General features: G+C 34.5%; 1 protein-coding gene across 1 annotated transcript in view; it reads left to right on the forward strand.

Annotated features, from left to right (window-relative positions):
* Positions 1–25,829, forward strand: part of LOC145667034 (uncharacterized) — a 238,964-nt gene that overhangs the window by 176,868 nt on the left and 36,267 nt on the right. The window contains exon 7 of the mRNA XM_081734727.1: positions 1,292–1,391. Within this exon, the coding sequence (XP_081590853.1) occupies positions 1,292–1,391 (100 nt within the window). The remainder of the gene's footprint in view (positions 1–1,291; positions 1,392–25,829) is intronic.

Genomic DNA, 25,829 nt, shown 5'->3' on the forward strand with positions numbered 1-25,829 from the left:
TAACGTTAATCCCCTAGTAGCAGAGACAACTTGCAAAACACTTGCTGTAAGCTTGAAGTAAGCTTGCATCCAGCTTGATTGGAAAGCGTGCAAGCATACCGCAAGCTGGATTCCAGTAGTGAAGTCACACGAGGGCAACCTTGCTTTCAGTATTCCATTCAAGCTTGACGCAAGCGTTTTATGCTGGCGACAAGTCAATAGCCAATGAACGGCCGGTGATGCTGTGACACTCTGTGAAGGGTGTAAAACATCGCTTACAAGTACAACAAAAGGCAGATTGTATGGAAGTGTGTGTTTCAAGTGCAAGCGTAGAAAGCAAAAAGCCAAGCACGCGCCAACTGGCTGAAAGATTTCTTGCTCCTAGGGTCATTAAGGTTGGTGTAAAGGGACAAGTTTTGTCAATAGATGTCACTACAGTCTTCGTATCTCTCTCATGTATTTTTTACCTTTCACGAAAATTGACAATTTCTCTTACAAATTTTAACGTACAGACGTCAAATTTTTGGAGAAGGAACTTCATAACCTATCGAAAGCAACAATACGTGCCGATTTCTTATTTAGAATTTTCTTCATTGTTGAAACAGTTATATTGTTAAAGGTTTGAATATCCCTTTCAACACACAAGCCATTTGAACCATGAAGAAAATTCTAAATAAAAAAAATCGGCACGAATTGTTGCCTTCGATGGGTTATGAAGTTCCTTCTCTAAAAATTTGAAATCTCTAGGTTGAAATTTGTAAGAGAAATCGCAAATTTTCGTGAAAGGTAAAAAATACATGAGAGAGATAACGAAGACTGTAGTGACAGCTACCGGCAAAACTTGTCCCTTTAAACTAACCTTAAGAAGAGGAAATAGTAATAGATAGCGTGAAGCGATTTTTTAAGAATCGATTTCGCGTTCTAAGTATTAGTCTCCATCTTCTCTCTTTTAATTCTTTATTCAAACCGGAAATGGTAAAAAATCAACTGTTGTTTTCGGTTTCCATTAGGGATGCGCACGAGACAAGATTTATGGTTGTCTCGACTCGAAAATGTGCTGTAAAACTGATGTCTCGACTCGAAAAATATATTTTTTCTGTTGGAAGAGCCGTGTCTCGACTCGAATTTTGTCAGGATAATCCTGTCTCGACTCGTCTCGTGCGCATCCCTAGTTTCCATAGCAATTGAGAAAATATCACGGCATAAAAACAAAACTTCTTCTCTTTATTTTTAGATGAAAAATATATTTAAACCTAACTGAATTGTTTGTAGTATGAATTACATACCTTTTTTTTATTATTGTTTATTTCAGTCGAAATTGAACTGCGAGGTCCTGTGGGATGAGTTGGCGTTCGAGGTGAGATGGGCTGTAGCGGGTGACAGCGTTGTTATGCAGCTGGTGTCCAAATTAGGTAAGTAATTACTTCAGTCACTCTAAATATACTGTACTTTAGGGAATATTCATAAATAAGAATCCATATGGAGTTTGAATCAAACAAATGTACAGTAATACCTCGATTAATGAGATTAATTGGTTTCAGAAAATAGGTCCTAACTAGTATTTTGGATCGAGTTTTCTTCATATAGGATAATGAAGATCCTATTAATTCGATCTAATCCTTAAAAATATTAATATTAAAACCATGGTGACTGGGCTAAATAGGGATTTTATATTATACCAATTCCTCTATCGGTGCAAATCTAATGATAATCAAAGAGTGAATATTGTGCGACTGGACCTGGATTCGAAGTTGAGTGTACAGCTTATCATGCCAATATGTTAACAATTACACTAACCAATCTGCTCCCTGAACAGCCATACATTCCTTCACTTTTTAGGTCTGTATTCAGTCACTCAGAGACCATACAGACTGTACAACAATTTCTGTTCTGCTTGGGTAGCCTTGTCTACATTATTGTATACTTCTGATAGTTGCAGTGCGAAGTGTTTACAGGTGGTCTCTAAAGTTTTAGTCCAATTTCCAAGTAGGTTGCCATATTTTGTTAAACCTAAAGCAAGATAAAGTTATCCCAAATTTCTACTTAAAATACTTTATTTAGAATAAAAGAAAGAAATACGTATTTACGAACGAACATTTAAACAACAACAACAACAAAAAGCATACACACGTACACGCACGAAACAAAATTCATAACGTCAGCTTCTTGCCGGTTGGTTAAATAGAAGTTATGAACCACTGAACAGGCACAAACAAAAGATAACATGTTTAATAACAAATACAGGGTGCATCTAAACTCCGGGTGCCAACTCCCTTAGAAGTAAAAATACGAAAAAAAAATTAAAAATGGATGGAAGTTGTTAGAAATAAGTGGTTTTGAATCTAAAGTCGTGGATTTTTTTCAAAAATAGGACCAGCCGTTTGATCTCCATATTGCGTCCAACATTAAATGAAAAACCAACGCTTCCAGTTCAACAGGATGTCTCCAGTTCAACAGTTAGTTTATGGCCTCTAATTTTGATACACCCTGTATTTTACCATCAAGCCCTACTGGATTTTTTTAAAAAAATATAAACAAAAATCCAGTATATCTATAAAACATAGCTTGAAAATAACAAACCCTATATATTTAAATAGAAAAAGAAGAAAAGAGAAACAGCAGTCATATGCATGTGTATGTTGGAGTTTTTAAAAGTTAATAAACAACACTTCCAATGTAACGCTTGTGGTTAGTGAATGTAATTATAAAATTTATGAGTCACGTGTTATAACTATTAAGTTGAGGACATTTTCAACTAGAAAAGAGGTTATTGGCATGTGACGTCACCGCCCACATTACGAGGTCAAGGAGAAGAAGCATCTTGTTGCAAATGAAAGTGATGTTGATAGAGAAATTTATCTTCCGAAAAAAAATCTTATTATATATGTTCTTGTTAGATTTACATAAGTCATCACAAGGTTATGTTTATTATTTTTATTACTACTCACATACTATATAGTATATTCTGTCAGTCATAGCGGTACTTGGGGAGCCTTTTGAAGTTTACCAAAGTACTGTTAACAATACAAATATTGACTAAGAAGTGTCTCTAATGTCGGGGGAGGGGGGCGGTAAATGTCCTTCATCGATTCTTTAAAGCAAATCTATATGGTAAGTACATACTGCACTTATCGTTACAGTGGCGGATCTAGCGCGGGGCCGAGGGTGCCTAACCCCCCGCAATTTTTTAGCCACAAAAATAGTTTAAGCTATTATTTACATATTTTTGAAAGTTTATCCCTTTAATGGGCAACCATTGATAGCATTACCATTAAAATATTTAGTTTGCTTTTATGGTTGAACCATGTCTCCCCGATCATAATTTCGTAATTTTTAAAAGTATTTCTGTATTTTGGTTACAAAATACAGGGTGTTTATTTCAAAGCAACGTTACCATAAAATAGGTCCTATGTATAGCTACTAAGCAGCATTGCCCTAGTATGGTAAAATACTATCATAAGGATGCTCTCAGTAATTACCAAGTTTCGTTGAAATATTTTCCTACAGAGCAAGAAACCACAAATAAAAAAAATTTAAAAAAAAAAGAACTTTCGCGGAACGTAGGACATAAAGCTTCTCCAATACTAAATTTGACTGTCCCCTGTTGACGAAGATTAGAAGTATCTAAAGAAGAGACCGGCAAATCATGCATATGAATATATGTATATGAATATTGTATGAAAGCAATAATGCCAATTAAATGATCACTAAAGTTATAATTCGTGCGGATAACGCAACTGAATGCGATGTTGCTTGACGCAACACTGCCCAATAAATGGTTACAGTACACACATGAAAAACTCTCACACTCTGGGTTCTGCCCCCCCCCCCCCCATAGTTTTTAACTTCTAGATCTACCACTGATTATCAATCTTCTTATCAATTACTTAATTAATGGTATTTAAGATAGTAAAGACCTCTTTTTCATTTGTTTCCTTGGGGGGGCACGGTGGTTCAGTGGTACAGCGTTTACCTCTGGTGCGTCGGGTCCCTCGTTCGATCCTTAGCTAAGTAAATTTGTGGTGGACAACATCGTATCCGTGGGTTTTTCTCGGGGTACTCCCTCTTTCTCATTCCACCAATTCTTCCATCATCATTCACTTACTTTAACCTTTTTAAATTCTTTTTTTTTTTAAGGTAAATTATAGACCCTCAGTCACACAGCTACAGCATCATCCCTATTTATCCTAGTCTCATGGTTTGTACCTCGTTCGCTTCAGAATAGAACAGCCTATCAAACTGCACCATTCATATTTCCCTATCATTTCCCTGAGATGGGAAATTTTGAGAGAAATTGAAACTTTTTCTGATATCTTTTTCAAATTTTGAGTCCCTTTGGACCCCCCTGTGTTAACGTATAAATCTCAAAATCAGCTATTTAAAAAAAAAAGCAAGGGTGTGCTAAATTTGAATTAGTCATTTCGGAAAGGCTAGGCCTATATATCCACCTAAAAAATTGTTGAGGAGAAAGAAAAAACGTTGGATTGAAAACTCAACGTGTACAATGCTCTCGAGTGCTCTGAATGTTTGTTCAAAATTTCAGTCTTCTAGATGCAAAAGTAAGCCCGCCAAAAAAAAAAAAAAAAAAAAAAAAAGACCTAAAAATTCCTTTGTTTCGACTTATGACGTCGTCACATCCTATGTCTCGACGCAGAAAGACGTGAAAGCGTACCTACTGCGTTCTACAATGTCTCCATGCTTGAAAAAGAAAAAAACGACACAATCGTGGGACGTTTAACTCAAAAATTTGCTTATATGAAAATTAAAAAAAAAATGTTTTCTTTTTCTTTCTTTTTTTATTTTTCTGTTTTCCTTTTTTTTTTTTTTAGACATTTAGCCTCACAAGCTCATAAATAGCGTTTCTGTCACGAATGACTTATATTTCATTATATAAATATACTTCTATATACCTTTTATATAATCTGATGTTTCAATGTTTGCTTGATGGTTATCACTTAAAAAAACATGAAATTATGTAACAACTTGAGGCTTCCAAAAATAAATGAAACAGAAAAAGATGATTACAGTAGAGTTATACCCATCCATAGTCCATTTTTGACCTTGAAAGTACTTACACTTTTGGTACATACTGTCGTTGAAGTAATGAATATTGTAATTACTCTAAGTACTCTCATTGAAGTAATAAATTGAAGTACAAAGGTTCAATTGAACTTGAATTATTACAGTTTTTTTTACCGGTACTTTAGGAACAATTACTGATATGTAATTATGCTGTACCGGACTGTAGTCTCATTACTTCGCGTATGTAACATTGAAAATATTTAGTTTTCGTACTAACAGTTTCATTACTGTCATTTTTTATGTATGTATGTAACCTTGAAGATATACACTCTCATTACTTGTATATAACGTAACATTTCGCGTATGTAATTTCATTGTTGGACTGTCATTAAAGTCGGCGAGTACACATTATGTATCCTATTGCACTGGTAATATTGTACGGATAATGATTAGTTACCCTTTTCCGGATGTACCGCGAGGTAAACTTTCTTATTTGAGCACCATTTCCAAGGTTAAAACTGCTTAGTTTAACCGCTTCGTACTCTCTTATATTTATATATGAAATTGATTTGTAAGAAATATTAATTATTCTTCTTTGTAATTGTTTGGTAGAAATTATCGTATTTTGTATGATCTTTACGTAAATCCACAATTATTTTGTGCGATGTTGACCTCTTGCATAAATATATTTTTTAAAAATGAAGAATCATTTCGATTTGTATATAGACTAAGAATAAATTGTTTGAAAAAATAATATAAATGATTGAGTATTGTGAGGTTGAAATAAATAAAACAATATTTTACAAACTGCATTTTTTATTAAAATTATATTGTTAGAAAGTAAAAAAGGAATTGCATATGTAGTTATTCAAACAATGAGTCTTATCTTGAATAATATACATTTATTACATATATATATAAGTAATTAATATTATACAATATGTGTTTGTCATTTACCATTATGAGTACAATTTAAGGTACATACATTTGATATTCAAGATATTTATATACATATAATATTGTTGTACAGTTGGGGAATAATAACAAATAATACAATACACATTATTTTAATACATGAAAATGTCCATGTAATTTTATACTGTATTTTATACAAAATACTATTAAGTTGAATCAACAGGTATCATTATCACAAACATTTTCATTTTTTCACATGTGTAAAATTATATTTTCATCGGTTTTACATCAAAATTCACATACATGCATGGATAATAACTGAGCAAAACTTTAACTTTGGTATCCATAGGGTAGTGTTCTATAGTCTGTTTTACTGTGGGGATTTAACCGTCGTCTCTTATTGTTTACTACTCTATGCGTCTTAGTTTCAGGTCTTGTAACTATAGTAAATCCAGGTTTACGATTAATCTTATGTGGATTCAACAATGTTTTACTTTCAATTTTTCCTGTACTAAATCATAATAATGCTCAAAGGTAATTTCTTGACGTGTCCTAGAATCTAAAGTAATTCCTCTAATTTTATACACGTAATCGAATTCTCCCGTTTGAATATTTTTCATTCTGTAAGCATAATTTTTCGCTCCACACCCTATAAAGACGTCTATTTCCCACCCTTGTGGAACCTCGTTTGTTAATTCTCCTAAGTAAGATCCTACCGCAAGCTTGGATTTTTCATGTCGTGGTTGAACAAATATAATACTATCTGTGTCACAGTACAGTACGTTGTTAGGTCCAATGGTAGTCAGAAGGTCGTGAAGTTTAAGCCTTGCCCATGATGTTATGAATGCTGCAAGCACAACATTGGAAAATTTGTTCGGTTTGTTTTCATTTTCTCTGTCTTTATACGTTACAATTAAGTGCTTTTCTCCTATGGGAATTACGGACTGTACCTCATATTGTGGTGCATATAGATACGACATAAATTTTTCGGGAGTATCGACGATTATAGATTGTGAAAGATCTGTTCTTTGCCCCCATTTCCCGTACAGCGAATTCAAAAATATTTTCGAAATATATCTTAGTCCAGGATTGTATTCTATGTTCTCATAATTTAACTGTATCCCCTCATGTCTGAAATATTCTTGAATGTACTCTTCCTGTTTTTCTTTTGTAGTGCATTCTGCAGGGAAGCCTGAAGCTTCCTGCTTCATTTGAAGGAATGTGTTCACATAATTACGAAACAAACTATTTGAATGCCCATTTTCAGAACCCATAAGCTCAAATTCCCAAATTTCTTTTATTTTCAGTATTTTGTATCCGCATTTCATCGCTCTATGTAATTCAGGGGTACAAAACGTACTTGTAATGGCGCGATCACTTTCACAATGTGTACATTCTCCAATATTACTTTCTTGCATGCATGATCGACATAGACCAAATAATAATTTTCCATTCCATGTGTAAGGGAGGATTGGAAAATATAAATCGGAGGGTGGAAGAACAGTACATTTAACTAAACCATGGATGTTTTCAACGTGTGGAAAAAACGGCCCTTTGTGAATTGTTGGCTTACCTATTGGGAGAGGTTTACGAGCCATTACCCAGGGGTAAAGACTAGTAACATCTAGGTAAGAGATAGTCTCATCATCATTACATTCATGCAGCGCCTTATAACATTCTACACGGCCACCATGGAAACTTTCTTTAGGGACAAGATGATCAACCAGATCATCACATTGATCTTTAATAAAATCTTGTATTGTTTTGTCTGATTTTACTTTGGCGTCCCATTCACATTCCCATATTTCAATAACATTAAATTTTCGTTTTTTCAAATACTCAATTTTTGTGATCGTTGATTCATATCGATCTTCCATGGTTGTACGATGATTTGAAGATGAATCGAGACTTGTATGACGAAGATTAGCATAACAAATTTTACAACCATGCCAAAAGCAACCATTATATTCAAATACTGTGTTTGTTTCACTCTCGTACCCATCGACTTTGTATTTACCGAACCGTCTTTCCAATCCGTTTGCGGAATATTCGATTTTTGTACCTCTGGTACGTTCCATATATCGTAACCATTGTAACGCTTTTAGGCTTTGTCGGTCACGATGATCAAATCCAAGGGGGGGAATAATTGGAATAGTATTTTCAGGTAAATGCAATGATCGATAAGTTAACATTGAAGTACTTGCAATAGTGCTTGCTGAGATAAAGCATTGGAGACCACCAGTTCTTTCTTCAATTAAATCAGAGAACTTAATCACTGCCTCCGCCAATATACGCACATCGTTCCGGCAGTAATCGTACATTTCCTTTTGCAGATCGTACTGCATGTTGTTATCTACACACTCTTTGTGCCATTGCATTAATTCTAGTCGTTCTTCCGGACTACGTGAGTCCGGATCAAAGTAATGTAACTCAGGAATGTTTCCTACATAATTTTGGTTTTTCTCTGTATTAAATAGGTATGGAAAATATCCCTTTTTCAATTTTTGATTTAAACCTAATGTCTTTGGGAGTGCAGATAATTTGATACCCATATACAGGAAAGTATCTCTAAAAATAATTTTATTTCCTAATTTCATCTCAATGATTTTGTGCCCCTGTGCTATTATTGAAGATGAAAGATTTTGACTTTCGATTAACGTCTTAGCAGCGAAAATCATATCATACTTACTGCCATTATGAGATAATGCTATGATTGATTTAAAGGAGGACCGATCCATAAGAACGTGACGTATGAAGTCTTCCATGTTCTTAAAAGAAAACTCGCGACTTCCATCTTTATTTCCGCAGTTTAGGCATGCATCATCTAAGGATTTATTCTTGCAATCTGAACAAAGATGCATTACGTGTACTAAAGTAACAATATGTTCTTGTTCATTTCGCTCATTATTATCGAGTAACATCGTTTCTACATCAAATATAATATACAAAAATGCGTTTACATGAGATGGTGTTACTTTTTGAACAAAACATACATGATCTCGTTCGACATGATTATAGCACGTTTTACAAAATCGTTCATCACATGTGTGTGCAGATTTTCGGCGGCGAAAATCATATAGAACACAACATTCCATACAAAGTTTGACATTATCACAAACACTCTTCCCATTCTCAATTACACTTGTATGATTTATATAGCATTCTTCAGTAGGAAACAATCTGTTACATTCTGTACATTCGCGTTTCATATTATCTGAGGAAGACACTTCATGGTATTTTTCACAATACGTACATTTGTACGCACATTTGTGATCTTGTGCATGATGATAGGATTCTAAACAATAATGACAGTATCCTCGTTTCCCCAAGAGTGATATGATATTTGTAATCAACTGATAATGTTGATCTTCGTATAAAATATAAATTTGCTTTCCAGCGTGGATTCCGGGATATAATACATTAAATTCACGCGTCATAGCATTTTTCTCATAGACTATGATTTGGTATTCAGGTAACAGATGATTTTGAATTTTCTTCACGTCATCCAAAGTACACCCATTCTTATTCACAATATCTATATCTACATTTGCACATAAAATTTTGGCTTGTTTTAACAACCGTTTAGGGTTAGTCTTAAGATTATACAGTTGTTTACGATTATGATCGGCTTTAGCCTTCCCAAGAATAATGCTCTTGGGAAGACAGTACACATCTTTTTTCATAGGTATCACATTTTGTTCTAGGAAAGTAATTAAATCGGTATATTTCTTATTGTCACGTGTTCGTCCTCTTCCTTTACGAGGATCAACGATATGTACTTTGAAAGTAACTTCATTTGCAAAAAGAAACTCTTCGTTACTGTTTAACGTGTTCTCTACTATAGAGAAGAGTACATCAGGGTTCAGTTGCCCTTTTTGACGCCATGACATGAATATAGGTTTGTTTAGATTACAAGCAGAACTTTCAATAGTTATGCCTACATACGTGTCATTGTCAACGTCACTAAGGGTATTGTCTATAACGAAATCAAATAGGTTCCGAATGTGCGTTTCAGGGTCTTTGATTCCTTCATTATCACGCCGAATCGTCACTTCTTTTCCTTGTAAACCAAAGTAGGAGTAATGCTTAGATGTACTTTTGACAACATGAAATTCAGATTGTTTACCACCAGTACCGTACAATGAAGATGTTGATGGAATCGTACCAAAAAATACTGTGTCTGATGTAGGACTAGGCGAATTTACAGTGTCCCTCATATATTCAACAAAGTCGGATAGAGTTAAACCAGAAATTTTATCATCCGATATCAATTGCATTACCTTTTCACGCGCCTGTTCCCTTATTTCTCCATGTTTAAAAAATCCTGCTTCGTGCAAATCAGTAATATCTTTTGCAGTCTTACAACTGTTCAGGACAACATCTTGAGCTTCATAATAGTGAATATATAACGCACGCCGCAATTTAAAATATTTAAGATTATCAACTCTAACACCGGTGGCATGACAACGCGTCACAATTTCCCATGAGAAAAAGACCTCTTCAGCGTCAAAATAGTCTCGCTCCTCTATGAAATCCAATATGGTATTGATTGTACGAATGGCGTCCATCTGTAAAAATAAATTAATCACTTACTTAAGAACAATATTTCAAAACAAATGATAAGAGAGTAATATATGCTATATTAATCAAAATATTTCTCAAATTCGTAATTGTAATAAAAAGAATTGAAAAGTAATTAGAACGATAATAGTAATTAAAATATTAACTACGTAATTAAACAAGTTTTACTTTTAATCAAGTATAAGATTTGATGCAAAATAGAAATGTATTTCTAAAATATCAAACAATAATTTACATTAATACTTGGTAGCCCTTTCTTGATTCGTAATGACAGGGAATCTAATAAGAAAAAAAACAAATAATTTATTGTTGTCGCTACATAATAATAGCGTTTAATCAGAACATTAACATAGACACTAATTTAAGTCAATTCTCTTAATTACTGTATCTGCTTTATCTTGTTATATTAGATTTCTGATTTACGTGTAGAATTTAAGCTAAACACTGTATCAGCTGAATTTAAGCGTAACAAGACTGTATATTGACAGAGTATCAGCGAAAGTTCTACGATACAAAATGAGTTATTTACCGAGGATGACTGAAGTATCGGGAAATGCTCCTGAACTTGCCGATAAAGGGTAACTTTGACGTTCGGTGAATTACCAAGTATCACGGAATATAGCGTAGATACTACTCAAGCGCAGACATATACTGAAATTTCAACAGAAATGTGTCACTTTTATACCATCACAAGACCCTAAAATATCCGAACATTCCCGAAGTTAAAACCCGAACATTCCCGAAGTGAAAACCCGAACATACCCAAAGTGAAAACCCGAACATATCCGAAGTGAAAACCCGAACATTCCCGAAGTTAAAACCCGAACATTCCCGAAGTGAAGACCCAAACATTCTCCAGCTGAAGGCCCGAACTTTCCCGAAGTGAAAACAAACATTAACGAAGCGAAGATACAAAATTTCAAAAAGGAAAGTTATTATCGAAGGTAAGGTTTTAAATACAAAGTTTATAAGTCAAAGTAGTTGAAGTTTACCGAAGATAACAAAAATATCGGGAAACGGACCCGTGGTTTCCGATAAATTATAACGTATTCGTTCCCGTAAAATGTTATATGCACAATAAATATGTAACATAGAAAAACACCACATGACATATTCCTAATTAGTATTTATCATTCATTAATTTAATTATAATAATAGCATTTTCAATTTAATTAATAATAGTTCAAATTGATCAATACATTTTATTTGAAGTTTCATGTGTTTATAAAGACAAAAAATTGTATTTGTACTACTCTATAATCTGTTTTTTCCTTAAAAATGTTTCTGATTTTATAGAAAATGTTTTACTCTATCATAAACAAAAGACTACACGAATAAAAATTAAACGTACATTAAAAATTGTAAATTTTACACTTTTATACATATAAACTGTAAGATTACTGAACTTCAACCAAAATAAAACAAACAGTTTAATACTAACAAAATATAAGTTATGGCTAACTGTAGTGACAAAAGTTGACTACAAACGATAGTAGAAAATTCTTGTCATCGTTGTAACAATAGAAGTTACTAAAAAAATTTTTACACTTAGGAAAATTAACGTATATTGTAATACAAAAATAAAGCCCAAAATCTTAATAGAAAAAATTGACATGAAAAAATGTTCAAACGAAAAGTGACTACTAAAATGTTATAAAGTTTAAACAGAAAGCTTAAAAACGTGAAAACAAAAGATGTAAAAACAAAAAAGTATGTTAAAAGAAATATAAAACAAGAGTTCAAACGAAAGGTTAGTAACGAAGTGTTCAAAAGTTAAAATAGATAAGTTAGAAAGTTTAACAGAAAAAATTAAAAAGACGAAAGTGTAAAAACAAAAGATTAAAAGAAAAATGTAAAAACAAGAAAAGTTGAAAAGTGAAAATAGAAAATTAGCAGCAAAAAGTTAGAAAAGTTAAAAGTTAAAATAGAAAATTGGCCTTTATTGTACACAAGAAATTAACACTAAGAACAAATAATAGTAATTAGTATAAGAAGAAAAATATTGTAAATCAGTTGAATGAAAAGACAAATTGTTAAATTTCATTCTTAGAAAATAATACTTCAAACTATTTTAGTTTAAAAAAAGTTTAACTACATTACATGTTTTTAGACAAATCTTATCGGCAAGTTAACACATTCATTTTAAATATAAGTAATTTTGCATTGTGTTCAAACTCGAAAGATTTTTCATTTGTTTTGAAGTTGCGGGGAAAAATAGGAATATAATTAAATTTGCAACTACGTTCGGAATATTACTTCAATTGAAATGCTGTAATAGTTATTACGGAAGGTTATTTACCAGTAAGAAATAAGTATTAAATTAAAGACATTTAGTTAAATGTTAAGATTTAAGTTCATAGTGTTGCTACAGACGCTAAGAAAAACTAGTAACTTGGAAGAAAATTTTTTTTATCATTTATCTATGAATTTCCATTTTTGACAGAATTTTCCGTTGATAAATTTTATTTGTAAATTGTACAAAATAAAATAAAATATCAGTACTGTTACTTACCAATCAATTTAGTCAAATCGTGGTTACAGTGAAACTTGATTAGAATGCAACAATCGAATATCTGTGTGCAACACTGTAATAGATTCAAAGATTATATTATGACTTCATGTTCTATTTAAATTACAATTATCTATATTTGTTTCTACCTTAATTTTATTTATTTATCATTAAAAATAAATTTCTAAGTTCTCTTCCACAGTCTACCCTCTTCTCTTTCTTCTCAGTTAAGATTCGGGTGTTCATATTTAACTGTTTAGTAATCCTATGGACGAGAGTGAAAAGATTTTGTTATAGCTAAGTCAGACAAACTTTCAATACAGTTGCAATTCACTGCTTTGTATTGTTCTGGGTGTAATCATCAAAGTATATTTCTTTCAGTTTTACTCAAGACTTAGAAAGGAAGTAGCAACTATGCATAGTACAGGGCACTGAAGAAATAAATTCGAAAAGCAGAAACATTACTATTAGTTTCTGATACATAGTTTGTGCAACTACAAGCCAGTGCTTTGGAAGTTCCAATTAATTATGTAACAGATTCTTGCTTAGATCATAATGATTTTCTCTTTTCTCCTTTTCTCCTTAGTCATTAGATTTTCTCACTATTATGCAGTTTAAAGATATATATATATAAGTAAAACATTATCTTAATTTCTGACCTTTATTTTATTGAATTATTGTTTACGCTTAAATAACATTTAAGTCATTTTCTTGGTCTTTGTAGTGTGTAGTAGACTAACAAACAAGTTTATCGCCTTATTTAGTTCATTGTTTAAATTATGACTTATTTCAGCATGTTATATAGATTACTCCAAACATAATTACCTTTGTAGTAATTACTCAATCACATGTTTCGGTAAAACACTATTCATAATTCAGATAATAGTAGGAATCTTAATGTTAGATGTAGAATAAATACAATTTTGAGGTATAACAGTAAAACATTTTAAGCATACAGATACATTTCTATGAATAAATGTATCTCCTAAGAATATATTAATGTAATATTTTTTTCTAACAATTATTGCACAAGAATATACTATTCTTATTTTTCAATACATATATTTTATAAGATTACCATAAAAATAGTGTTGAAAGAAAAGCATAGCAGTCAAATTTATACAAGATATAATAAAAAGTTATAAAGATCAACCATAGAAATGTAATCATGAAGAAAATATATATAGTAGCAATAATATTCCTAATAGAGGTATACAAAACACTTAAAATGCTATTCATATGCTCCTGATATGCTAATGAACAAGGAAAAATAAAGTGATGTAATCAATCATTGTAATAGAATTATCTAATAAGAAACGAAACTGTTCTACAACTAATCAAAAAACAAACAAATGTGTAAGCATAAGAATTAAAGAGTATGTGAAGAAAGAGGTACAATGCATAGAACTGAACGAATTAGCTTCTAAAGGAATTCCAGCACAGGACATTTGCAAGATACGCAATAAAACATCAAATATCAACGTAACTGAAAAAGACGGAGATAGAGAATTGAACGTAATCTTCAATATCAGATTCACACAGTGACACATAATTAGTAAAGATTAAAGAAGACGAAAGGATAAAGAATGAAAAAGTAAAACGGTCTTATATGTATAATATCATGTCAATTTACATGAAGATGGTAAGTAAGAAAGAATGTCGACAATAACGAAACGTTCACCAATGACTTCCATTTCTCTATGCAAATATATTATGGACGAGTTATAATTGATAACATTGTGCGTCAATGATCTGGTCATCTTTTGATAATATATAAAGTATCCCACACTATAAAAGTTTTCATCTCACTACGTTCATCTTAAGATTTTTCTTTCCCGTAACCTATCGTATTGTTCTCGTCAACTTTCGCAACGATATAGCGTATGACATTCTGTTTTCCCTGGCATTATACAGTCTCTTATGATACAGTTTCTATTCAAACAGTTTCTTCTCTGAAACTGCCTGGTTCGCGAGCTAATTCTCTTCATTCTTCTCCACACCCATAGTTTCAACCTTGTACTCTCTTTCACGTACTTGTTTTCATATCACACGAACCATTTCTCATTATTCACGGAAGCACAGAATGAACTTCCTCCTAAAGGGTTCTTTTGCCATTTCTATCCTTGCTTTTATTCCACGTTTGCAATGTTATTATTACCTATGTATGAAAATCAAGTTATTTGTAATTGCAATGGACAACGCTCATACGAGAATTATAGTAAAAAGTGTAAAATATGCAATTGAAATAATAGAAAATATAGTGAATTAAGTCCAATATGTGAAGCTTTTTTTTAAGTATAATTATGTATTATATATGTGTTCAAAATTATATTAGAGGAAAAAGGAATATCCAACAATACCTCCTATCGGTATTTTTAATTTAGTGCCCTCCAAAAGTGTGCAAGCAGAATTATTATTATGCCTCTTTCAAAGAAAAAATAACGGAAAAGTGGGGATCGATTTTTTCGATCAATTGAAGAGGCTGTGTTACCTTAAGAGTAGAGCACTCAATTCTAATGCGTGGAACCCCCTGCTTCCATACTAGTATACATAAAATGGTTTTTGTGATGGCGTGTGTTCCTCAACTATTTGTTTTAATTCTCAAATGTCCCACAAATCATGAACGTAAGAATAAAACTTCAAGATTTTATTGTACAGTCGCGCTTTAGAAAATGTATCCACAGAGGACAGATAGACACATATATGTATAAAACATCAATCTATCTTTGTAAGCTAAATTCTGTATGCCACAGTGTTCCTGAACTCCAAGTATATTCTAATATTCAAGGATTTTAAGGTACAACTCATCACTTCCCTTACTGTTACATGTTATTTAACTTAGCTCCTCTCATTTGTAACTCTAACAATAAGTGATTTCAAAACAATTTGTGTCTTATCACATACTTAAGTAATGTATATATTTATTTTTCACAATTAATTTCAATCATCATCTTATTAAACGCTTGCAGAGACATGGGTTTAGAAGTGAATGCAGAGAAAACTAAATACATGGAAGTGCGTCGGGACCGGAATACAGCAAATTATGGATGCGTTAAAATATCAAATAATACTTTCCACATAGTGGAAACTCAAATATCTAGGATGAAACCGAAAGCATATTCACGAAGAAATTAAATGTCGACTAAAAGCAGGGAATTTGTGTTATTCAGTTCAAAATTTTTTCATAAAAATTTTATTGAAGCTTAAAATATACAAAACGATAATTATGCCTGTTGATCTGTATGGCTGCGAAGCATGGCCACTTACTCTGAGGGAAGAACATAGACTAAAAGTATTTGAGAACAAGATCCTAAAACGAATATTCGGACCCAAGAGGAACGGGGATGGGGAATGGTGGAAACTGCATAACGAGGAACTACATAATTTATATGGTCTACCCAACATTGTTAGGGTCGTTAAGTCTAGGAGGCTTAGGTGGGCGGGTCATGTAGCTAGAATGGAAGAAAGTAGAAACGCTTTCAAAGTCTTGACTGGAAGACCGTTCGGAAAGCGACCATTAGGAAGACCTAGGCGCAGATGGGAGGACAATATTAAGATGGATCTCGCAGAGATTGGAATACAAAGTAGAAACTGGATACAGTTAGCTAAGGGTATAAGTCAATGGAGAGCTTTTGTGAACGCGGCATTGAACCTCCGGGTTCCATAGGCCATAGAGTTAGTTAGTTAATTAGTTATTTCAATCATCAAAATAACCTGCTGTTTCAAAAAAAATGATAAAACTTTATGCTAAGTTGGCAACTCTGTTACCCTGATGATAATGCAAAATATGTCAAGCATGTCGGACAAATTCTAAACAGTTTTTCTATTTACCACGGTGCACCATGTTGTTATCCTAATAATGAACAGCATGTCTCAGTCTGTATATCACATTAATAGACTTCACTATATGCCCTGCCTACATAACTGGCAGCTTTTATACAGTAGATATTGTTACCGAATTAAAACTACTATCCTTATTGTAACAGCAGGGCGTCTCAGTAATTCAGTCACGGTAATTTCTAATAGGAAGGTTAAGCCAATAGTTGTTATTATCTGCACTGCCTCGTGTCTGACGGCAAACATGACGCTAGTGTACAGGAAATTTGCAGACGTCCTACAGAATTTCAAAGCTAGTAAATCTTGTCATAAACTTAAATACTATAATCAGTATATAAGGCTATTTCTAATAATAAGTACATTAATCACACTGTTAGATGCCGTTACCTGCGCTGCGGAATAAACGTTTATCTCTTATATTCCGTAACAAAAAAGTGTCGCTACCTATCTTGTTTAGATGACACCAAGTTGTCCCTGACGTACACTACGTGTTATTACATATATATCTCCTCTTACTAGTCACTTCTCATACAAAGTCGCTCGGCGAGAAACAAAAATGTTTTCTATATTTAAAAAGTGCCTTTAAACCATGCAATCAACGTGATTAATATTAGACAACTTATTATTCTCGGTTCATTTTAGCCACTGCAGTACGCAGTATTAGTACTGTGTACTAATTTCATACACAGAATTTCAATGAAGAGAATTCTTCGTTAACTAATACCGTATCATATTACAATTACTTTTACATTATCCCCATCTAAAAGTTCTTGATCTAAAAATCTATGATCTAATGCCTCGATAAAATAGTATGGTTATGTCTCATACGAAATGTCTTCCTTTCATCCAAAGAAACATTATGTCTGTTTCCCTGTACTACTATTATTTCTTCCCTTCATCAATTATTTATAAGTATTCGCTTTCACCCGTCTACTTTACCCTAAAATCTAGATATATAATACTAGCGAAACAAAGTAATCTCACTGATAATGTTAGTATAAAAACGTCCCAGCCTGTGTGTCACATACGCACGTAAAATTACATTCTTAGTACGAATACTTGTTCTCCATACTGTCTAATATATTCCGATAATTTAATAATTAGCATGGGCGCTTTTCGTACACGTAGGTCCACAGTGCTTCCTTTCATATAAACAATAGTAATCGTTTTACTTTTTAAAATAGTTTCGCATCTTTCATAGCCAGGAAGTGTAAGCCTAAGGCGTTAAAGTGAAAAAACATATGCTCTATACATACAAAAGGCGCTTGTCCGGCATTCAATTAATGAAACTGAAACGTGACTTTGAGCAAAATGACATTTTCAAATACTCTCCTCTCATTTACAACACAAAATTCCTATCTATTAGTTTACGACCGCTGTAGATCACGAGGTGAATATACCGTATTTTAGTTCACGTAACGGTTTTAAACACGAATAAATCTTCTTTGTGGCTACGTGGTTAGCGTACGCGCCTTTGGCGTGGTGATTGAATTCCCTGGTGGAGCTCAAGGATTCTAATTCCACGTTAATCAGTAGGTCCATGTCCCACATAACTATGGTGCTAAAAAAAAGGGACGCTAAACTTCAAATCAAATACGATTATTTGTACCATCAAGGAACGATAAGAAAAAATCTAAATTTTCTCATAAAATGAATACAAAAGTATCACATACCAAGCTTTTATTCAGCTCCTGCATTTCACAAACTGAGCATTCTTCTAGATGCGCCTCAAAATGAAAAAGGTTGGGAACCACTGTCATATGTTAACAATTATAAAAATATTATTTGTCACCAAAACTCAAACTTATGTTCAGTTCAATATTACTAAAGATAAAATTCAAAGCAGGTGTAGGCTACCCAGTTCCTTTCCCCTACTGTAAATGTTAATACCACACAAAAAATAATAAACAATTAAAACTATATTACATAAATAATCAGTTTCACACATCATTTAATGGTCTTTTCATGTAACGCTAACTTCTTATATTCTGAAGAGATGCTAGGGTCCTATGAACAAGAAAATAATCGCCTATTTATTATAAAATGTGTCCGTTTGTGTGTCTATGCAACTATTCTTTTAATATGTAAAATAATAACTGCGTCTAGCCCTGACGGAGAGATCCAAACAATCCAAAATTCCTTGCTATTTGTTTATTGTATTTGGCTTTCGGCGCGAAAGATCATAATTCGATTCCCGGCAAGTCACAGGTTGTGTTCAATTTTAGTGCCATATAAGTAAAAACTCCATTGAGCAAAAAAATTTAGCGTACGGTTTTCACGTGGAATAGCCCTGGTTCGAATCCGAATCCAATGACCAATATTGAATCCCTGCAGCCTCCATATTACATTACACTACACCTTAGTTAATTTATAATTCCATATAAGTACATCAAGTCATATGGTTTTTAATGCCGGAAAATCCGCAATCAATTCCTGATAAGAAAAAAACACTTCCGTCCCCTATACTCCCCACAATTACAAGTGTTTTGCGTGTATTTCATTTCCAATGTCCCTTCTCATATGAAAAAAAAAGAAAACATAAACACAAAACAAGAAAAGAAACACAAAGCCAGTACTTACAGATAAATTCTTCTTCTCTGTTAACTTCTATAAAATACAATCCACCAACTCAAACGCATCGTGCTTTTATTTCTTCAAATGAAACCACTGGATTTGCATCAAAGTTTATATACCAACGAAAATAAATCCAGAAGGTTCTACAAAATTCTAGAAGCATTTTATTACTATCACTCTCCGTGACTCATATATTACATCCTCCGTGTCGCCCAACCTCCCCTGCGGGCACTTAAACAGATGGCAGTCTCTTTTCTTAAAGAACCCTGTCGCGTTCCATGTTTTGTTCTGAATTAATTTTCCTGTCACGTTGCAATGTTTACCTGTTGTTTCCCCAAACAATTAATCTTTAAAGGATTCCGTTTCCGTTTCAAAAAAGTCTTTCAAAATCAAACGGTTGACATTAATTATACACTTCAAGAACCATGCGTGAATTCTTTACATTATTAATTACTTCCTTTATATTAAAATGTCCACCCTACCCAGAACTAAATTAACATTATTTTCTCATTTAAACCCAAAACAATTTATTTTTCAGTAACTAATGTTGTTTTCTTTAAATTTGTCGCTATAATTCAAAGCACTACAAAGTCTGCCGATTCAATTCATCTAATGGCACACCCTCATTACAAATTCATTCAGCTTATCACTTTATAAAAACCAAATGCAAAAATCATTATACATGGGCGAGCTCTGTTTAGACATTCAAAAATGCTACAAAGTACACAAAAATAATTAATCAACATGGAGTACAAACACAGCCGACCGTTTCCTTTAATTTCGTATTCAAACCTTTATCAAAAAAATAATTCATCCTGTCACTTTAACATGCTCTACAAAGGAACGCATATAAAAAGAAAAGTGGACAAAAAATATGTAGGTCGTTATTACGTAGGCAAAATAATGAGACTACAGTCCGGTACAGCATAATTACATGTCAGTAATTGTTCCTAAAGTACCGGTAATAATTTAATTACAATTGAACCTTTGTACTTCAATGAGAGTACTTAGAGTAATTACAATATTCATTACTTCAACGACAATATGTACCAAAAGTGTAAGTACTTTCAAGGTCAAAAATGGACTATGGATGGGTATAACTCTACTGATTACAAGCTAAAATGATGTTACTACCTTTAAAACAGTTATGATCAGACGTTTTAACGAAAGGAAGAGAATTGAAAAGCGTCCGTTTGTCAAGCGATAAAAGGTTTCCACCAAATCCTAGCCGAGCAATTGTTCCTAAATGGTTCTAAGTACACGGCTTTCCAATGCGTTTGCAACGCGTTTTTATGGCTCATGCGAACGCTTGGAATACGTTGACCATGTATTTAAATGTAGATGGCTAATCACAAACGCGAAAGCAATAAAAACGCGGAGAATACGTCGTCTCAAGCGTATTGGTGCGTTCCGGAACGATAAACCGTCTGCTGTTTAGTATGGAATCAGTAAAAAATGTGTATAGAAAGGAAAAAAGGAAAGACATGGTGCCAGGCAAGGGGATTTTAGCAAAAAAACAGCTGCTTGGAAGATGCTGTGGAACTCTGCTATTATAAAGTATGTGCGCGTATAAGAAAAGAAAATTCACAAAAATACAAGGAAATTCCGAAAAATTAGATTATAACAGAAAAAATCTATGTAACACAATAGGGTTATTTCTCGTGATTCGCATGAATGAGAATAAGGCCTAGAAGCTCTGACTGGCTCACAGTATGATTTATAATTGTGGCAAAAGTAAAATTACCGAGTAGCCACCTAGGTCGCGTTCACTGCTAGGGGTAACACATCGGAAACGCATCCTGGAGTAGCCATGGTCAAAATATTAATAAATTCTCCAATTTCGTCTTTTCTTATTAAAAATTACATGTGATGAATACATATGCAACTTGTAAATGTTTAAGCAATAAGCATTCACTTGAATCATATTTACTACATCTGAATGTGTAGAATGCACAAAATAATCTGAAAGCACTATGTTTCCAACACAATTTGGCTCCGAGGAAGACCGTTGATAGTTTGTTTATCGTATCGTATGTATACTCTCACGTAAGATGAAAGGAAATATTTGATTAAATGTTCGACGATTATGCCCTACCAGCCAGACGTACCCAGGCCACACGTATCCAGAAATGTTTGTTGGACGATTATGCCCTACAGGTCAGGCGTACCCAGAAATGGTTGTTGGACGATTATGCCCTACAGACCAGGCGTACCCAGAAATGGTTGTTGGATGATTATGCCCTACAGACCAGGCGTACCCAGAAATGGTTGTTGGACGATTATGCCCTACAGGTTAGGCGTAACCAGAAATGGTTGTTGGACGATTATGCCCTACAGACCAGGCGTACCCAGAAATGGTTGTTGAACGATTATGCCCTACAGGCCAGGCGTACCCAGAAATGTTTGTTGGAAGGGTCTAAACTGTGAGGGAAGGAGCAATACTACAAACCACTACGTCTATGTAGTATTGGAAGAGTGTTATTCTGCATCCGAAAACGATAAGTAAATGTAAATACTTCCACCTCTATTTTCAGAAAAAAATGATACAATTAGATTGCTTTTTTAAGAGAAAGAGTACAGATGAAGTATAAAAATAAATTTTCATGCTACATGAATCATTTCCCTGCTAAACAAGAAACAAATGTATGTTAAGTTAAGAAGTTCTGGGGGGAGGATCCAGACTCAGTGGCCGCCCCTGGATGTGCCCCTGTACAGCCTAAGTGAGACGGATAATTAGCAGAAGTTGATGAATTTGAAAGAAACTGATAGAATGAGAATGTGGGAGTAAACTAGAGAACGCCGAGAAAACTCACAGACACGATGCTGTACGCCACAATCTCACGTGTCCTCGAATTCAACCAGAGACCTAACACATCAAATATGAGCTTTAGCTCTACCATTGAGACACCGGGTCTCAGTCCCAGGTTGAAATTTGGTGGCCTACCTTCCTGGTTGAGCTTTCTCCAGTGTTTCTCCTCAGTTCTACTAGGCAAATACCGGTTTAATGTCCTTAAATGTAACTCCTGGATGTTTTCCTTGCGCTTCCTTCTCTAATGCTGTTAGTAACTTTTATGGTTAATGGTTCCATTGTAGATTGTATCTGGGAGTTAGACAAAACTAAGAAAACATGACCATCAAATTAACTTTTTATGGGGTCCCGAGTTCGATTCTCGGTGGAAACCCTCGGTCGGAAAAGTGTGAAAACTTCTTTCAGGCCAGTCATATTGCGTGAGGTTTTCCTCATTCACACCAGGCAAATGCTGGGATTGTACCTAAGATACACATCCCAGATCATTTCCTTCGTTCCTTTTCCTCGGATAGAGTGATCGTCAAGGAACGTTATCCCTCATACGTGAAGGCCTAACATGGCCATAGATGCCGAGAAATCTAATTCCTAATCTTAATCCTTCACTTTTTACGGTATGCAAGGCTAATCTTTATTAATATGTAAAAGCAACCGACTCGTGAGCGCCCAGGCCATAATGCGAGGCGCATCCACAAAGTAAGGTTCCCACGCGTCCCATATCTAGGAAACTATGTTGCGCGAAGTGACTGCGTGCACGTGAGAGAGTAAAGTCCTAACATGGCGCATGCACCAGCAGAACTTCCCTAATTCTCTCAGTAGCGTCGTGGCAGTGATTGAAGATTGGCGTTCCTATTCCAGCTCGCGCCGCGTGTGAAGTGCGAACAGTGATAAAGTTTTTGAATGTACAGGGCATAGCACCGATTGATATCCATCGTCAGCTGTATCGTTGCAAAAATGTCAATGCTGACCCTGTGCGCCTTGCTTTGTGCTCCAGGGTCAGTTGCTTCAAGACAAAACTTCTTGATCAACAGGCACTCCGTGACAGTGGTGTGCAATAAGGAGCGAAAAATCTGCAGGAACTGCTTGCTCATCCGGTTAGGCCCATGGACCTGGCACAGCTGACGATTGATTTCGATTGGTGCTATGCCCTGTGCATTCAAAAACTTTATCACTGCTCACACTTCACACGCGGCGGGAGCTGGATCAGGAACGCCAATCTTCAATCAATGCCACGACGCTACTGAAGGAATTAGGGAAATTCTGCTGGCGCATGCACCATGTTAGGACCTTACTCTCTCACGTGCACGCAGTCGCTTTGCGCAACATACGGTTTCCTTATGGGACGCGTGGTAAACTTACTTTCTGGATGTGCCTCGTACTATGGGTAAAAGCACGAAATTCCTGACAGAACACTCCTTCTGTCACGGAAGTAAGAAATAATAAAGGGATTATGTCTTAATCCGTAGACCTATCTTAATGGAAGTAAAAAGTTTTTTGGGGGGTCGGGCTAAAACTAGAGTATCTAAGGATTCCTTAACATTAAGGAGTTGAAACTGATCCACATACTGTTATTTAAATACAAGGAACTACGTGTTTTAGAGCTTCCCAAAATTCTGCTCCTAAAGAGAGAAAATGGAATTTCTTTAATTTTCAGATAGACACACATGCGCAGTCGTAATTTTTTTTCCCCACTCGCAGAAAGCATCAGTAGCTGGCAGTCGAACAACGAGTAAAGACGCTTTAGTGAGCGGTCGTCGGATCTTTTTTTTTTTTTTTTTTTTTTTTTGTAAAAATGACAGAAAAACTTGAGCAGTGATATTGCATTAAATTTTGCCAAAAGTTTGTCTATACCCAAGCGGAAACCATTTAATCGGATTGGTACATTCAATTGTGAACGAGAATTTGAGCATGATGAGATTGTCCGCAAAATTTGATTCAGGCTTTCATCGCCAAACACAACACTCCTGTGTGTCGTCCGGCTCCCTACTCACCCGATATGGCTCCGTGTGACTTTGTTGTTAATTTCCAAGCTAAAAAGGCCACTAAAAGGGACCCGATTAGAGTCAAGACAAGACATCTTGTGGAATGCGACGATACGGTTGCTTATCATTTTAAAAACTGCGTTCCAGAAGTGTTTCCACCAATAGCGGGAGCGCTGGGAGAAGTGTGTGCATTACTAAGGAGACTGCTTTGGAGATTAGTGTTTCGGATTTCCAAATCAATAAATGTATTTTTCCCAATCAAAGGTTCGATACTTTTTCAATACACCTCGTACAATTCAAAAAATGGAACATCTGATCAGGCCCGTATCCATGGGATTCTAGGGAACCCGGCCCCCCTAAACTTTGGCTGCCCCCCTAAAAGTTTCACGGTAGACTTGCAAATGAACTATAATATGATGATGAAGAATAATATGATTGGATCGGCCCCCTAACTTCTACCCCCCCCCCCAAATTTTTGGGCTGGCTACAGGCCTGCATCTGATAGTAAGAACACAAAGGCATACGTTTTTTTTTTTTTAATATTAGTTTATCAACATGTTTTGTAGCACAACTTTTGATGCATCCTGTCGTCGCGTGTGGTGAAGGGAAATCCAAACCGATGTCCTTCTTTTCTATTGACAATAAATTAATTTAAAATCTGAAGAAAAGAAACAAGCAAAGCAGTTAAGTGTGCTGAGTGCGTGAATGTTGACGGAAGGCCATATGCTTGAAGAAGACACTTCTTCTTCTTCTTCATTAATTTATGTAAAAAAAAGAATCTGTGGCATAATACATAAATAAGAGAAGTGCTTATCACGTCATACACACACAAAAAAAATATAAAAGAGAGGGAAAAAATGATGAATTGTTGTGATGGTGTATCGTCGGTCGCCATTAACGGAACTTAATCTCTTTGGATAAGAGCATGATTTCAAGAAGTGGGCCTACAATCCACGACGAATAGCTGGTTGGCATTGGTATGTATAATATGTACTTACTGTATGTGGGTTTTTCTTTGGTGAAAACTCTTGTTAGATACAAAACATGCGGTAGATGGCCAGTTTCGAAAGAATCATGTCACGACCTACTCAACGCAACCTCATTAATCTTTCTGAGTTGAGGGAATTATTATCAGGAAATAAGGAATTTCTGAAGATCTCCTCAGATTATTTCAGCGAAAATTAAATATTATTTGTAACACAACAGTCTTTTTCCACCTCTTTGTCCCGTCTGCAAAGCCAGAAGTAATGGGTTTTGAGTTTGAATGCGTTGTTTAAGCAACAGCAAGCAGAACATGTGTTGTTGTAACGTAGGGAAAATCGATCAAAATTATACAAGTAAATTTTTCATACACTAGCATCAATTACCCGCTTCGCTGGGTTAAAATAACAAAATTTAGTAATATGTTCCTTTAGTCAGTCACTTTTTTTTATTATTATTATTACTGAAGCACTTTCTATCAGTCATTTTCGATCATTTGTATCTCCTCCTTTTCCCTCTGCCAAGTTGCGGGGCTGAATTTGGATTTAAACGGTATCGGAAGCGTCACTGTTCATCTCAGCGACCCCAAAAACTATAGATTCGACACTAACGTTGATAGATAGATAGATAGATATATTCCCTC

This window comes from Thermobia domestica, chromosome 12 (assembly GCF_964235325.1).
Source record: "Thermobia domestica chromosome 12, izTheDome1.hap1.1, whole genome shotgun sequence".
In the NCBI taxonomy this organism is placed as follows: domain Eukaryota; kingdom Metazoa; phylum Arthropoda; class Insecta; order Zygentoma; family Lepismatidae; genus Thermobia; species Thermobia domestica.